We start from the raw sequence: 15,738 nt of genomic DNA, 5'->3' as shown, positions 1-15,738 counted from the left end.
ATGAGTCTGAAGGCGTTAGACACCTGTTCTTAACTCAGCACACCGACCGCATGATCTCATTGGACGAATTTACTACGTTTACGTTTTTGGATCAAGCTCAATTTTTCAGATGTTTTGTAATGCAAACAGATCTGACCAATCAGACCACTGCATTTGGCAACAAGTGCACTCACAATATGGAAATAGTAAAATAATCGTAGGTTACCTCTGCTCTGGCTCAGTCGGCTCTCTGAACGGATTCTTCTTTCCTCAGATGTGCTTCCACCTCGGAAATCCTGAAATCAGGACGTCAGGATCTCATCATTGCTTATGTTCACCGTGGTTTTTTGAGGATTTTTTTTAAACACACTTGCGACTTGTGTTCAAAAAATTGGGAATTTCGTGTCATTTTCATTTTTCAGGATAGGCTCAGTGTGCAACACCTTCAGTCTGTCAGCATCTACGTTTTGATCCTGACTCAGTCAGAGCGCCCCCTAGAGGCAAGATGACATAAGCAGTATGTGATTGTTATTGTGGCACGACTGTTACCATAGTTACTGTAGGTAACCAGTGAGTCCAGGCCTTCAGCTGTTAGTTCGTCTGACGGCGACATGAGGGACGGTGTAATCATCATTTTTGGTGAATCTGAAGAAAACATCTAGATGTGAGCTGGAAGTGTTTGCAGTTACCTGCCTGACTGGACGTGTGGGTGTAGGCGCCGTGTCACCGCTTCCTGTTTCATTTCTCTGTTTATTCCAGATTAGAGCTACAGACCAGGGCAGCCCGTCCTATTCATCCACCGCTCGACTCAACATCGATTGGATCGCCCTCCCGCCTGCCTCTGCAGAACCAATTGTGTTCGTCGAGCCACACATCAACTTCGCTGTCATAGAAACGGACCGCGTCGCTCAGATGGTGGGCGTCATCTTGACGGAGCCGCATCGGGAGAAGTGGTTTGATATCGTGGGTGAGTGGAACCGCACACACACGCACACACAAACACACACTCTGAGGTTTGAGCTCTGATGGAAGCCGAGCGTCACACAAATGGGTGTAACGACCTTGAAAGGAAGACAAACGATGGGGAGAAGCGCTGCTTGCATTCACGCCTGCAGAGCGCCCACTTCCACAAAGAAAACAAATCAGAGGAATTACCTGAATCAGAGCTGGCTGAGCTCACAGTAATGACTCAGAGTTTCTCCGTCTCCGCTCCTCCCGCTAAACTCTGCGGCCGAGGAAATGATATTTGACGTTCGCCATATTTCCACTTAGCCTAGAGTGCTGACTCGCAGAGGGCGGCTCACAGCTAACAGGGTCTCATCATCACCATCAATCCTCATAAGTCTCCAGATGAGCTGAAGAAGTGTGAAAGGTCAGCCAATGTAGCCCGAGCAGGACAAGAGAACCGGAGGAAGGAAATGTTTAGATGTTGGTGATTTATGTAATTTTCCTAAATGTGCCTGCTCTTCTTCAGCCAGACGTGCCCCAGGAGTGTGTTGGCTTCACCGAAAGGCCAGGATTCCCAGGCCACATAACTCGACTGGCGTGAGCAGAAAAGTGAATGAACGGGCTCATCGCTTGAAACATTCAGAGTACGAACTACACCTGACTCAGGAGATCCAGTCACAACGTTTATTACTACAGTCACGTTATTGCAATAAAGAAAATTGATGCAGGCGTTTTTTTACGTGACAACATTTGATTGCTAACTCTGACTGAGGCATGATGAACTGGTCCCAGAGCAGTGACCTGTGTTCGCACAGTGAGATGAGAGACCCCGGAGCGAGGCGTCTGTGGGATATATGTTTCTCCCTCTTCTCTTGATCGCCGATGTTTATTTCACCAATCAATACAAAGATCGCATAAATGATTCCAGCAGGTGGCGAGGTGTCAGCTCCAGTGTTGGCATGACTTTTATCTCATGCGTGTCTTTGTCAGATGTTTGTGACGATGCTGCAGCTGGACGTCATCACCAGGGGGCAGTTTAGAGATGGCGTGGGGTCAGGTTTACGTCGTCGGTCCTTCAGCTGAGCTGCTGCAGTGAAGACAGAAGTCAGAATGTAGAAAGATGTTCCTGGTGATTAAATCAAACAAAGTCTGTGCTTCTCTGTTTTCCCCCTCCTTTTGTGCTGGACTTCCACCAATCAGCAGCTTACTTTCAATTCAACCTGTGTGTTTTCTGTTTAAAAAATCCCAGAAGTTAGATGTGACTCAGTGGGACAGATGTATCCTCCCTTTCCTGATTCGTCAGTCATGTAATCAGTGAATAAACATGTGAAATTATGCTGTTACGTACTGACATTTGCCTGGCGGCAGCTCAGGCTTCTCTGTGTGCACAAGTGAAAAATCTTCAGTGTTTTCAGAAAACAGGTAGAAAAACTAGCAGCGGATAAATAATGCAAAAGGCCAGCGCTGCCTGAATAGGGGGAAAGAATGGAGGGGAAGAAAAAAAGGTCTTGGTGTCAGCGGTATCAGCAGGACGTTTCTCTCTGTGAGGAGGACACAGCAGAGCTCCTCTCATCACCTGCCAGATCCCCACTGCAGGGACAACTGGCCTTCTCTCCTCTGCCTCCTCCCTCCTCTCAGGAGGCCGCCACAGACAGCTTTACAGAAATACATGAGAGGCATGACATCACATTCAAGTGGAAGTCATCGCTGTGCTGTTCCCTTTGAGGCTCGCAGGAAAACACATCAGGGCTTTGCCAAGTGTTTCGTGCCAGGCGGGGCGACGCGTGCAGAGAAAGACAGAGCTTCCTCCTGCTCGGTTGGCCGCATCGAGCTCGGTCCGAGCCAGAGCCCGGGCGTGATCCTGTGCATCCCAGAGGAGGCGCTCGGGTCTGCTTACTCTCATATTTATTGTTACGGAGGAGCTTGTACGCACAACTTAAAATTCTCAGAGTTATTTTGGCTGAAAAAAAAACTGATAATCTTTATAATCTTCACCCTGTGCCGCCTCCTCCTGTGTTTGCAGGGTTCCATCTTCTTCTCTTATTTTACTTTTTGGCACATGGGGGCTGTTATGTGATGGGACTCTCTCACACAGATATCATCAGGTATTTATTCCTTTGATTTGCCCCCCCCCCCAGATGTCTATCGCCGCGCTGTGTTAAGAGCCAAGTGGAAACAGCACGGCAGTGGTGGGATGTTGGATAGCAGGCGAGGAATGCAGCCTGGCTGTTTGTGGATGGATGTGGGGCCCTGCAGCTTCACCAGGCGCTGATCTGAGATCTGGGTTCTGGATCGGGTCCCAGCCGGGTGCGGTTAGGATGAGGCTCGAGCTTCTGTTCAGACAGAGCAGTTTATAAAATGTTTGTCCTGAAAGGTGACATTTAACCCGCGACACGTTTCACTGATCAGGCTGAGGAGGAATAAAAAAACGAGACCACATATGCAGTAAAAATCCAGTCATGTCGGGTTAGAGGTTAAAGGTGTGCTCACAAAGCTGTTAGCGGCTTATTGTTGATGCTTTTGCAGGATTTTCACTTTCCAAGCTCAAAGTCTGAAATATATCGTGCACATGTGATTTACTACTTTGCTCCTGATGTGGTTTTAAGCTTTAAGCTACGAGTGTTCATTTGCTTGGTGTGACAGACATCATCAGAACAAGCTCAGGCCTTGCTCCATCCTGCAGATCTTCACCCTGAAACCCACGTGTTTCTGAGCATGGCTGATAATTTGGGCTGAAGTTGATGTGCGGCATGGGTGGGAGGACGCGTCTGCAGGAGGTTGTTTTACAGCAAGCAGAGCGCTGTGCGCAGAGATGAAGGAAACTGTAGAGCACAAACAGCTCAGCAGTTCTCTGCAGGATCACGTCAGGTGCACAAACTGAGAGGTTTGCAGCAGTGAGATTACGTTAGATTAAAGTCTGAATATGAACGTTAATAAAGACGTGCAGCCGGCAGAGGGACAGCTTCATTTAGTGACAGTAACATTGGTAACACGCAGCTCATTCTGGTCTTAAAACACCTGATTTTAATACGTGTTGATGTTCATGAATGGAGGAACTCCTCACTGATGCCTTTGCTTCAGCAGCCTCATGCTCTCAGTCGCGTGTTGGTGAGCTGTCTAGCTGTAACTCTGCCGATAACGACGCTTCTCTCGCTGCGTGTTTGCGCGTATAGAAGTCATGAATCTGATTTGCTGTATTTCTGTGGCGCCGAAGGAGTGAAGACGGTCCATCTTCGTTTTCTGACCCTCAGCCAGTGACGCGAGGCGTGCAGCAGCATATTAGAGAAAATGAGCTTTTCCTCGTGGGGTAGCTGACCTGACCCCCTCTGCAGCGTCTCGGCCGGGTCAGGAGAACAAGGAAGCCGGCAGCCAAGTTGAGAAATGAAAACATCCAGGTTTGTGCCTGGGAGCAGTTCAACGGGGAAAGCGCAGCAGAACGTCTGTTGCTGGTCATTTTAACGCTTCCTCCTCGATTCGCCCTGAACAGGTGGAGGCTGCAGCTCTGCCGCAGTGCTCACAGGCAGGCTTTACTCAGACATTTATATGGTGATGTAGGGATGACACATCGACTACCACTGAGGCCCTGCAGGACGTTCAGGAGCAGGCTTACCTGTCAACACTTCACACCTGAAACAAACGAAAGGAAGACATGCAGAGACATTCGCATGTCAGGTGTTAAATCTTTGCTTTCTGAACAGAGAGGCGGGGCTCATATGTAAGAAGCTCAGGTGTTACAGACACCTGTCTCACATGCTACACAGAATGCATTTGTGAAGTTTCAGCGCTGGTTTGTCTCCTCTACGTCACAGACATGAAACTGCGGCAGTTCGTTTAGACTGATGGATCCATCGGTCTGAACAAGAGCACATTTAGTCTTTAGTTTGGTCTTGGAGGGCGTGGGATGGGATTTGGGAGGTCTGCAATACTAATGAGATATGAGGGCTCAATATCCTAGAAAAAAAGCTTGGCCTTCTGGCCACTGGCACCTCGACCTGGTCGACATTCACAGGTTGTGTAGACGGAGATAAATTCCTGAGATGATGCTCTTTTTCTTCTGTGGGTCATTTTTTTCTTAAAGAAGCCTCCAGTGTCCGCGGGGATCATATCATTTTTTTCCCTGGAGACGATCAGTAAAGTGAATTGCTTTGGCAGCGCATCATGCTGAAAGGACGGCCGGCGCAGGCCTGCCTTTAAAGACTTTCTGTCAGTGTGGCGGTGAGTCCGCCGCCATCATCAGTGACCCGATTATCTGTTGATCAGGAACAAACGCCAATGAGAGACCATGTGTGTGCGATGAAGAAGTAATAAACAACAAGAGGACGAAAAATAAGAGACATCGAAGTGCAAAAGTAACACAGAGCACTGCCTCGGTCATCGTTTTACATGGTAATATCAGTGTGTGTGTGTGAGTGTGTGAGAAAGAAGGATATCTTAATAAACACCATCTGGCTGAGCAGGCATGAGGCTTACCTTTCTCACGTACATCCACAGAACCTGCTGAGAAAGAGAGACAGAGAAGGAAGGAAGGATAAAATGAAAAGAGCAATAAACAGATGGTGGGAGGGGCTCAGTAAGTGAATGCACAGTTACAGCACTGTACATGTCATAGTTCAGTGATTTGTGACAAAAAAGTCAAGAAAACTCATTGGATAACCGCGAAACACACTAAAGTGTCCACATGTCCTCTTCACCGCAGAGTAACCATCAACGCTACAGCTCACAAGGTTCATAAAGAGTTAAAACCATAAATATCTGGTCTGTGTTTCTCTGTGAAATCAAAAGATAAAGATGGGACTGAAGTGCAGTTTAGTAGCTTTTCACTCCAACTCACAGAATGAGGCCCAAAAAGACATTAATACCCGTGAAGAACGCTGTCGTTAGGCTGAAAAAGGGCAAAATAAAACTCCTGGAGACACTCGGATAACGGTGTCCAGTCTGAAAGGTGTTTTATTCCCTGCAGCCGATTGTCAATGGCTGCGTGTCTGTGACATCGAACACCAGGAGGAGGACAGATGAAGGCTAAAGGACAGATGCCCCCTTACTGTCCTCGTGGTGCATTAGAAGATGGAAAGCTGTGATTGGTCACAGCTGTAGTGTGCCATGTTCCAGTAATAATCAGCTGATTGTGTCCTTTTTACCCTGGGAGGGTGTTGCCATTGCCTGCTAGGTGGGTGGGTGGATGGGTGGAGGTGCACCTACTAAAAGTCTTTTTGAAGGGTTCGAAGTTTTCGGTCAAGTTTTCTAAAAGCCTTATGGACACGATATCTCAAGAAAGGGGTGACCTAGTGTTTTCGGATTTGGCTGTAGCTCATTAGGTGCAGCAAGTCATCAGTTCATTGGTGGTTCCATCCCTGGCTGCTTCAGTCTGCCTGCCAAAGTATCCTGGGGCGAGATTGTGAACCCTGAGTTGTGTGTGAGCGTTAGACAGAAAGAACAAAGTGCTTGTGTGAATGAGGCAAGCTTGGAGTGCTGCGGTGGAGTAGAGAAGCACATAAGAACCCTCCTTTTACTGTTTACCAAACCAGAGGTGATACTACAAAGTAATCAGCTGGGAATACTGGGAATGGTGTTATTTGAGCACCACATTATTCTTCTAGCTTCGTGATTATGATGAGGAAATGGTTTCACAATGCTATCTTTGTTATAAACAGACACACAGTGTTTCAGCCTCTAATCCTTTATCTGCAAGTGAGACTGAACTCTGTGGATCATATTTCATGGCTCAGACCATGAGCCACTGCAGCACATCCAGCTGTTTTCCTGAGTTTGTCTGCTCCGCGAGAGCAGACAAACTCGTTTCTGCTCTGTTTGAACATGAAACAAGCTTCAGTTTAAGCAAAGCAAAGGTCACCATCGGAGGGGAGCGATGCATCAGAGAGGTTCACATGAGCAATCGTTGCTTTAAAATCGAACTGCATGCTCCTCCACACAGCTAACATCCACCGCTGCTGTTGACAGGAAACAAACAGAGATCTCTGACAGGTGGTACAGACAGGTGAGTGGCTCAGTGGGCCAATAAGAAGCCGTCACAGAGTTGTGTGGTGGACTCGGGTACGAGTCTGTGTGTTCCGCCTTACCAGCACGAGAGTGTCTGACACACATTTGTTTCAAGTAGAAAGTCATGTGACCTGCTCTGCACCCTGCTTCAGTGTGGGTTACATGATGTTACCATAATGGTGACATCATGTGACCATCATGGTGACATCATGATGGTTCATAACTGGCTGTATGTGTAATTACATGTAAATGAAAAGCAGCACCACCGACCCTGAATGCCCCTCCCCCCCCTAGAAATGTTAATAAAGATTACAAAGTGAATCTCTGTTAACAATGCCAACCAGCATCACCGTGGCAACCTGTCACAATCAGCCTAACTGATAATAACTCAAACCTGTCCCCCACTCGTCTCTCAGGTGGGGATGAGGAAAAAGACTTTGACATCCAGAAGAACACGGGGAGGCTCTCCATCGCCCGCCAGCTCGATGCGGCCCGGCGCTCCATCTACAACCTGACGGTGCGGGTCACCGACGGGCATCACAGCGCCACCACACAGGTTAGGAACATGAGCGTCTTCTTCTTCACTAACAAACAGATGTTTCAGCGCGCAGATAACAGCAGCACTTAGTGTTGGTGTGTGGACACAGGAGATGAGACGGTGAATAAAATAAAGGTTGTTCCACTCATTACCAACGGCTGGAGGGCAGAATTCGATTGTTTTTGCCAGTCTGTGTTTGAAACAAGTGACGAACTTTGTCTTTTCTGTTTATTCCTCTTAATATTTATATATTTTGATGTTTAAGGTCAGGAAATCCTGAGACTATATCTGCCTCACTGCGCTCACATCCCACATTTGGAAGCTGTTTGTGAGAAACAGATAATGAGGCCAGCTAATTATTAAGCTCAGTTAGGCCTACAAAGTTTTTAGTTTCATTGAAATGACAAAAGTATACTGTTTAAAAAGTTACACTTTGAAACACATCAGATCTCAATGAGAAACAACTCCTGCTGAATGTCTGCACTGAGGAACCAAAAGAGCCACATCGATCAGCTTACATAATTCACCCCAAACATCATATGTGGGTGTTTTTGGGGGGTTGTCTCATTGTTGCCCCTGCTGTTAATTTCATTAACACCCAATTTAACAACCCCCTCTGATACCTGATGCTGTACTTTGTGAGGAACATGTCACTTTAGGCTGATACTGAATTAACAGTTTGGGTCTGCCGTTCATTTAAAGGGCCAGTTCGTCTAATTTAGTCTTCTAAAAATAATCCTTGTGTGTTAAGGAGGCACTTCACACACATGGAGTCAGGGCTTACTCACAGTGACAGTAACTCACAGCTGTTTTTCATTTAATGAGACAAATAAAGGACTGAGACAACGAGCCGCTTTTCATGTGAATTTATAGATTTCTGTGCTTGTGAAGCCACAGTTGGCTACCACTTGTCTAGTCGAACTTAAACAAATACATCAAAGTGTCCAAGCGTCATTTTCTCCCCGTTTCTGACATCAGAGGAAACAAATGGCGTGTCTGATGGCTGCGCGCTGTGGCAGCAACACATGCAAACATCCTACAACTCTGTTTGTGCCTTCATTTTCAAAGTCTCTGGGTTCCTGTGGAATCTAACTCGAGATCCCTCGAGCAGTCACAGATCAGCAGTTTTAAAGCTCGACCTTTCACATTTGATGTTGTTCATGCTGAGAATCCATTTTCTCAAACCCTGTGTGTCCCAACTGCAGGTCTACGTCCAGGTGCTGAACATCAATGAGCATCGACCCATCTTCCTGGAGCCGCTGTATGAGGTGAGAGAAAGAGCCGGTTGATTTTTGGTTAATAACAGAAGTGAGGAGACAGGAGCAGAAAGCAATATAAATTATCTGTAAAGATCATAAACACCGTGTCAGGAGTGCAGCGAGACGAAGGAAGCAGCTTTTGAACTTTTTGCTGCTGAGCTAAGCTAAGAGCTAACAGGTGTAGTCAAAGACTCGCTCGGACACAGAGGTGTCCTGAGCCCGCACTGAAGTAAACAGCAGTGCTGTGCTGGAAGACATGACGAGATGAGAATAGATTCAAACATACTGGAACCAGTTAGCGTTTGGAGTCCTGATGATGACGTCAGAAAGCGAGGTGAACATTTTGAAATGTGTTTAAAATATTTATTCTGCGAGTTTGGATAATTTTTCATCCAATCTGTGGAAACGGGATGTTACAGGGATGCCCAACTTGCATTTACTTTACATTTTATCTTAGTGTGTTTTTAAAAAAACCTCTCACTGCGCTGAATATTTGTTCCTACTGCCTTGTTACAGAAATAAAATGTCAGGCTTCTCCGGATTCACTCGATAATAGCTGGTTATGAAGTCCCACAGTAAAATGTGTTGGAAGTCCTCTTTCTCTCAGCTGTTTGTCGGTGACAGTAATCAGCCTCCAAATGTTCTCTGTGGGTTTAAGGTGAGGGTTCCTGAGGATACCTCCCCATGGAAGGACATCCTGCAGATCAGCGCTAAAGATCGCGACAACAACAGCAAGCTGGTTTACTCCATCCACAGCAGCCTCCACCCAGACAGCACCAAGCTCTTCCACCTGGACCCGAAGAGCGGCGTGCTGGTGATGACGGAGGAGCTGGACTACGAGAAGATCGCCATTCATACGCTCACCGTCATGGTATTGAAAACTGCTGATTTATTACCACAAATGTGTTTATGGCAGAAGAAATGCAGATTGTGTTTTTCATTCATGTCCAACAGCGTAAACTTTGAATGCTGATGTTAATTAGAATAATAAGATGAAAAATAATCTCTTTGTCTGATCAGAACAGTAAAGTAAGACTTTTATTTGTCTTTATTCAGCTCTTCAGTTTCTTTGTTCCTCCAGCAGTTCATTATCTACCCTCACTCATCCTCAGGTGCGTGACCAGGGGATACCAGTGAAGAGGAACTTTGCAAAGGTGGTGGTTCACGTGGAGGACTGCAACGACCACTCGCCGGCTTTCCTCAGCCCCCGCTATGAGGTCGGTGTCTCTAACCTGGCCCCCGCGGGCACCGAGGTCCTCCGGGTCAAGGCCCTAGACAAGGACATGGGAAGCAACGCCCACATCAGCTACTCACTGCACTCTGGTGAGCAGGCCTCTCTTTTTATTCATGGTGCTCCCTTTTCTCATTTTGAAAGCTGGAAGCCTCTGAGTGTCAGACACTTGAAGCGAAAGGTTTAAGGGCACAGCGATGATATCCGAGAGAGCGTCTCGGTGCTTTCACAGCTGTGATTCCTCCTCTTCGATCTTTTCTTACCTCACAGCTGAAGCTGGCTCTCGGCCTGCTCTGTAGGTTTTTTCCTGATGCTTATCGTGTGTGTTCAGAGCGGTTATGAAAATGCGTGACAGAGCATGGCGCTCAACCCGAGTTGCCACAGTGGAATGCATTATGCCTGCTCGCTGTGTGTCAGACAGCAGAGAACATCCATCTTTACAATTGTTCTGTCTCAGATTCAGCTTTCAACACTTCTTTTGTCTTTAAAAAAATGGGCAGTGGGCAAGATAAATGTCTCTCAGAGGAGCTTGTCCTGCTTAAATCACTGCAGCAGAACCAAGAAAATCCCACTTTAATTCAAATTCTTTGAAAATCTTCCTAAAAGTAGATCATGGAAGCAAACAAAAGTAATTTCACATTGAATACTTCAGCTGTTGTTCACTCACTTGTTTTTGAAACAGAGGAGTTTATATGAGAGAAATGTGTTCAATATCTTGATATCTAGATTGATACAGTCTTAAATCTGATAACCTGAATGGCTTTTACTTTTTTCCCGAGTTTTCTAATAATGAGCTCGGTGTATGTGGATCATTTGGATCTGATTACATCATGGTCGTCTCAGGCAAACTGCTCTGTTTAAGAGGAACAGCCAATCAGAAGAAAGTTTTCTTAAAGAGGGAGGGGCTAAAAGATCTTGTTTCAGACAGAGGATCAACCGTTTCAGATAAAGAAGCATCAGTTTGATTTCTTGGATTGCCAACAATGAAATATATTTTTGAGGTATTTTACCAGTGGGATATTTTATTTGTGTCAAACTTCCTTTTCTTTATCCCTACAGGTAACATCGACAACGTTTTCACCATAGATCCAGACCTGGGATCCATAAGCGTCTCCAAACCTTTGGATCTGCAGCCTCAGGACCTGTTCCACCTGACTGTGAAGGCCACAGATCAGGGTTTCCCTCAGCGCAGCGACCTCTGCTCTGTCCACGTCCACGTCCGGGTCTCTGAACAAACCCCGCCCACTTTCCCCTCAGATGAATACCTGACGGAGATCAGCGAGCTGAGCGCCGTTGGTACTCCCGTTGTCACCGTGTCAGCCTCGAGCCCAGCTGCGGTGCATTATGATATAGAAAGTGGTAACTGGAATGGAACATTTTACATCAACTCCTACACGGGGTTGATTTCCACACAGGGGCGCCTCAATTATGAGACCTGCGACTCGTACAAGCTGAGAGTTACAGCTTCCACCACAGCTGGAGCCGTGTCCAGGACGGTCGTTCACATCTACGTGGTTGATGAGAATGATAACGCTCCTGTGTTTGAGCAGAGGGAGTACCAGGGGCAAATAGGTGAGTCCGCTCACATAAACAGCATGGTGATGGGAGAAAGAAACACCCCCCTGGTCATTCGGGCCTCGGATTCAGATCGAGATTCAAATTCCTTGCTGACTTATCAAATCCTCGAACCAGAGGCCCTGAAAGTCTTTAGAATAGACTCGAGCATGGGCACCATCTCCTTAATTTCACCGCTAGACTTTGAAACCAAGGCTGAGTATCTCTTCACGGTACAGGTGAAGGACTCGGGGGAGCCATCACTGTATGCAGCAGAGCCGGCCAAGGTCACTGTTCGCATCCTGGACCTGAATGACTGCCCACCACAATTCACCGCCTCTGCGTACGAGTCATCCATCATTCTCCCAGCTGTCAGAGATGCAGAGGTGGTGCGCATCACAGCCCATGACGCTGACTCAGCAGTGTCATACAGCATCACCGAGGGAAATCTTCATAATGCCTTTTCAATTCACCCCAGTACCGGACTCATCACTGTGAACAACGTGTCTGACTTCAGGCCATTTTATCAGCTGCGTGTCAAAGCCTTTGATGGCCTCTACAGAGATTTAGCTACTGTTAACATAAGCGTAACAAACCTAACGGAGAGTGACCTCAGATTTGAGCACAAAGCCTATTCAACGAGCGTTTCTGAAAACATAAAGACAGTCAAAACTTTAGCAGTGCTCAAAGTCACAGGATGCTTTTTAAATGAACCTCTTTTATACTCTGTCCTAAACCCAGCAGGCAGGTTCACAATCTCCCCGACAGCAGGCCTACTCGAAACCACAGGAGTCCCTTTTGACCGGGAAGAACAAGATGTTTATGACATTGTGGTTAAAGTGCAGGACATAAGAACCCCACCGAGAACAGCCATCACCAAGGTGAAGGTTTTCATAGATGATGTCAATGACAACTCGCCACAGTTTTTAAACTTGCCTTTTTCAATGATGATTTCTGAAGACGCAGAACCAGGAGATGTTTTGTATCAAGTGACCGCCATCGACAGAGATCTGGGAGAAAACGGAGCCATCGTGTACACTCTGGAGGAAGACTACGGCCTCTTCAGAATAGATCCAGACATGGGTGACGTGTCTCTTCAAAGACCTCTGGATTTTAATGCCCTGAATAAGTACATACTAACGGTGTCAGCTATAGATGAGGGCGAGCCCAGTCACAGCACCATGGCTCAGCTCAGCATTCAGGTGAGGAATCGAACCAATCCAGTCTTTCAGACTCTTCTGTATCCGCTCAAAGTCCCTGAAGATGTGCCCCCATTCACCACCATCCTGCATGTCCAGGCGAGGAACCCCGAGGGTTACAGGCTCATCTACAATCTTGAAGAGGAAAACGCCTCAAAACACTTTCACATTGATTTCAAAACTGGCGTGCTGACTGTCACCAACCCCCTTGACTATGAGAGCCAGACCATGCATGTGCTGACAGTCAGAGCTACTGACTCAGTGACCGGAGCTTTCTCAGAGGCCTCGATTGAAATAGAAGTGGAGGATGTCAATGATAATGCCCCGGTTTTCTCTAATCTAATGCACAATGTGAATATCGCTGAGGGGCTCCCAGTTGACACCTCTGTGATCGAGCTTTCTGCCTCTGATAAAGACTCTGGTAGAAATAAAGATTTGACTTTCCAGATGGTGAAAACACATGGGGATGAGAGTGATTTCTTTGAAATAAACCCTCAGACTGGGTTGATTGTGACAAAACAGGTGCTGGATTATGAAAGCAGGAAACATTTTAATTTAAAAATCAAAGCCACAGACAATGGGACCATCCCTCTCAGCAGCGAGACTTTTGTGACTATAAATGTCACCGATGTCAACGATAACCCTCCGGACTTTGACAGCTCCCGGTATAAAGCCACACTTGATGAAATGGCAAAGTGTGGCCACATTGTCATCAAAATCCATGCTTCAGACCCCGACACTGGTGACAGTGACCTGAATAACCTCAAGTACAAAATACTCTCAGGGAATGAAGGCCGGTACTTCAATATAAACGAATCCTCGGGGATCATCTCCTTTTCTAATGTCTGCAGGAGGAATCTGGATCCTCACTATAACCTGACTGTGGCGGTGTCTGATGGCGTGTTTCAGAAAACTGCCCCCGTCAGTATCGATATGATAAACAGCAACAGGCACAATCCATACTTCAAGCAGAGCGTCTATGAAGCAGAGCTGGCCGAAAATGCAGAGGCGGGAACTCGTGTGATCCGGCTAGCTGCCATCGACCCAGATGATGGGCCGTACGGTAGTGTTGACTACACCATCATAAACAAACTTGCTGATGAAAAATTTGCAATCAGCAAAGATGGGCTGATTGTCACAACTCAGCCACTGGACAGAGAAAACCCCTCCCAGAGGGTCATAGCAATCAAAGTCATGGCTAAAGATGGAGGCGGTAAAGTGGCGTTTTGCACTGTCAAGATTATCCTTACAGACGAGAACGATAACGTACCTCAGTTCAAAGCATCGGAATACCAGGTTTCAATCCAGTCGACAGTTAATAAAGGCTCCCCAGTCATTCAAATCATGGCTTATGACGCAGATGATGGCAAAAATGCAGACGTCACCTACCTGGTAGATGAAGCGGAAGAAGTCACCGAAGACATTATTGAAATAAACCCTTTCACCGGAGTTGTGAGTGTCAAAGAGAGCCTTGTGGGCATGGAGAACAAGATCTTCAACTTCAAAGTCAAGGCTCGTGATGGCAGCCTTCCTTTTTATAACTCCACGGTCCCCGTCCAGGTGAAGGTTGTCCCGCCAGAGGTTCCTCTTCCGAAGTTCTCCGAGCCGCTTTACACCTTCTCAGCTGCAGAGGACATTCCCATAGGGACGGAAATCGGCGCTGTGAGGGCAGACTCCGACATGCCCCTCATTTACAGCCTGGTGAATGGGAACACCGTTGAAAGCAACAAAGACAAAGTGTTCAGCTTGGACCAGGAAAGTGGAACTTTGTTATTGCAGAAGAGCATTGACCACGAAAAGACAAAGTGGTACCAGATTGACGTGATCGCCCAGGGGAATCACAACGGGACGGACGTGGCATCGCTGGTTTCTGTCAGCATCCAAGTCCAGGATGTCAACGACAACCAGCCAGTGTTTGATGCAAGTCCATACAGAGCTTTCCTGGCTGAAAACATGCCTGCTGGAACCACTGTTATTCAGGTGAGACACAGGAAGCTTCATTTGATACCCATCATGGTTTAAGCAAAGTGTGTACAAAAGTCTGAACTGTTATACACACTGAAAAATCCACTATAAACTTGCCCATCCACTCTAGTTACATGACTGAAGTGTATTATATGTTCTGTCTGAGAAAGGACTGTTTCCTCTGATATCCTTGGGTAAACAGGGAGTTTCCAGCAGGGATTTTCCTTACCTGTTTTTGGAGCAGATCAAGATTAGGTTGCTGAGGATGGTCTTACACCCAACAAAGCTGCTTTAGGGGGAAATATTTGCAGAAGGTTCAGGAAAGTTAGACTCTGCTTTCAGTGCAACAACTGCATCAATGCATGTATGAATATATTCCACACATGTAGCAATCAAAATTTAATACTCCTTCTTCCAGCTGCTCCCACACCGGATCATTTTCAGATTTAATACTATTCATGTTTTTAAACTAGTCCTTTCAATACATTATTGAAAAATGTAAGGGAAACATCACCTGTGATTTTTGGGCTGTAGAGCAGACTGAGTAGAAATGGTGTCATTATTGGTTTGCTTTTTCAGTAATAGAGTGGAGCAGCCCAAGAGATTTTAAAGCCACTGGAGTCAAGACAAAGTCGATCCTTTGTTCTCAATTTTTACAGAGGATGACATTTAGGCAGAGATTTAAGACTATCACACTTTGGATACCTTGGGTTAGCTTACTTTCCCAGGACTTCTACAGTGTGGAAATCCAAATAATACACCATGTGCCAGAGCAACTGCCCCCTCTAAGAAACAACCAGGACAGGAGTTTGTGAGAATCAAAGTTGCTTAAACTTAAACTGTTCAACACACAAATGAATCCATGATGTGTTTAGGCTGGTTCAAAAGTTCATAAGAAAAGCAGTTGGGGCTTCAAATATAACACATACAATATAGTAAACATGGACTATTTTTCTACTGGCGCTTCCAAAAATTCACATTAGCATAGATTCAGATACCTGCTAATCAGTCCTCAGTAACATCCAAATAAAATGCTAGAATTTCACTGTGCACCAAACCTGGAGCTCA

The 15,738-nt window shown here is 46.3% G+C and overlaps 1 protein-coding gene across 1 annotated transcript in view; it reads left to right on the top strand.

Moving 5' to 3' along the window:
- The window catches only part of fat2 (FAT atypical cadherin 2), a 101,374-nt gene that overhangs the window by 30,398 nt on the left and 55,238 nt on the right, over positions 1 to 15,738 (top strand). Inside the window, exons 6-11 of the mRNA XM_005453217.4 lie at positions 739 to 946; positions 7,341 to 7,480; positions 8,668 to 8,730; positions 9,380 to 9,592; positions 9,834 to 10,044; positions 11,012 to 14,685. Coding sequence (XP_005453274.1) covers positions 739 to 946; positions 7,341 to 7,480; positions 8,668 to 8,730; positions 9,380 to 9,592; positions 9,834 to 10,044; positions 11,012 to 14,685 — 4,509 coding nt within the window. The remainder of the gene's footprint in view (positions 1 to 738; positions 947 to 7,340; positions 7,481 to 8,667; positions 8,731 to 9,379; positions 9,593 to 9,833; positions 10,045 to 11,011; positions 14,686 to 15,738) is intronic.

Source organism: Oreochromis niloticus, linkage group LG2 (genome assembly GCF_001858045.2).
Source record: "Oreochromis niloticus isolate F11D_XX linkage group LG2, O_niloticus_UMD_NMBU, whole genome shotgun sequence".
NCBI lineage: Eukaryota > Metazoa > Chordata > Actinopteri > Cichliformes > Cichlidae > Oreochromis > Oreochromis niloticus.
Note: the sequence above shows the minus strand (reverse complement) of the source record. Positions and strands in the feature narration are given on the sequence as shown.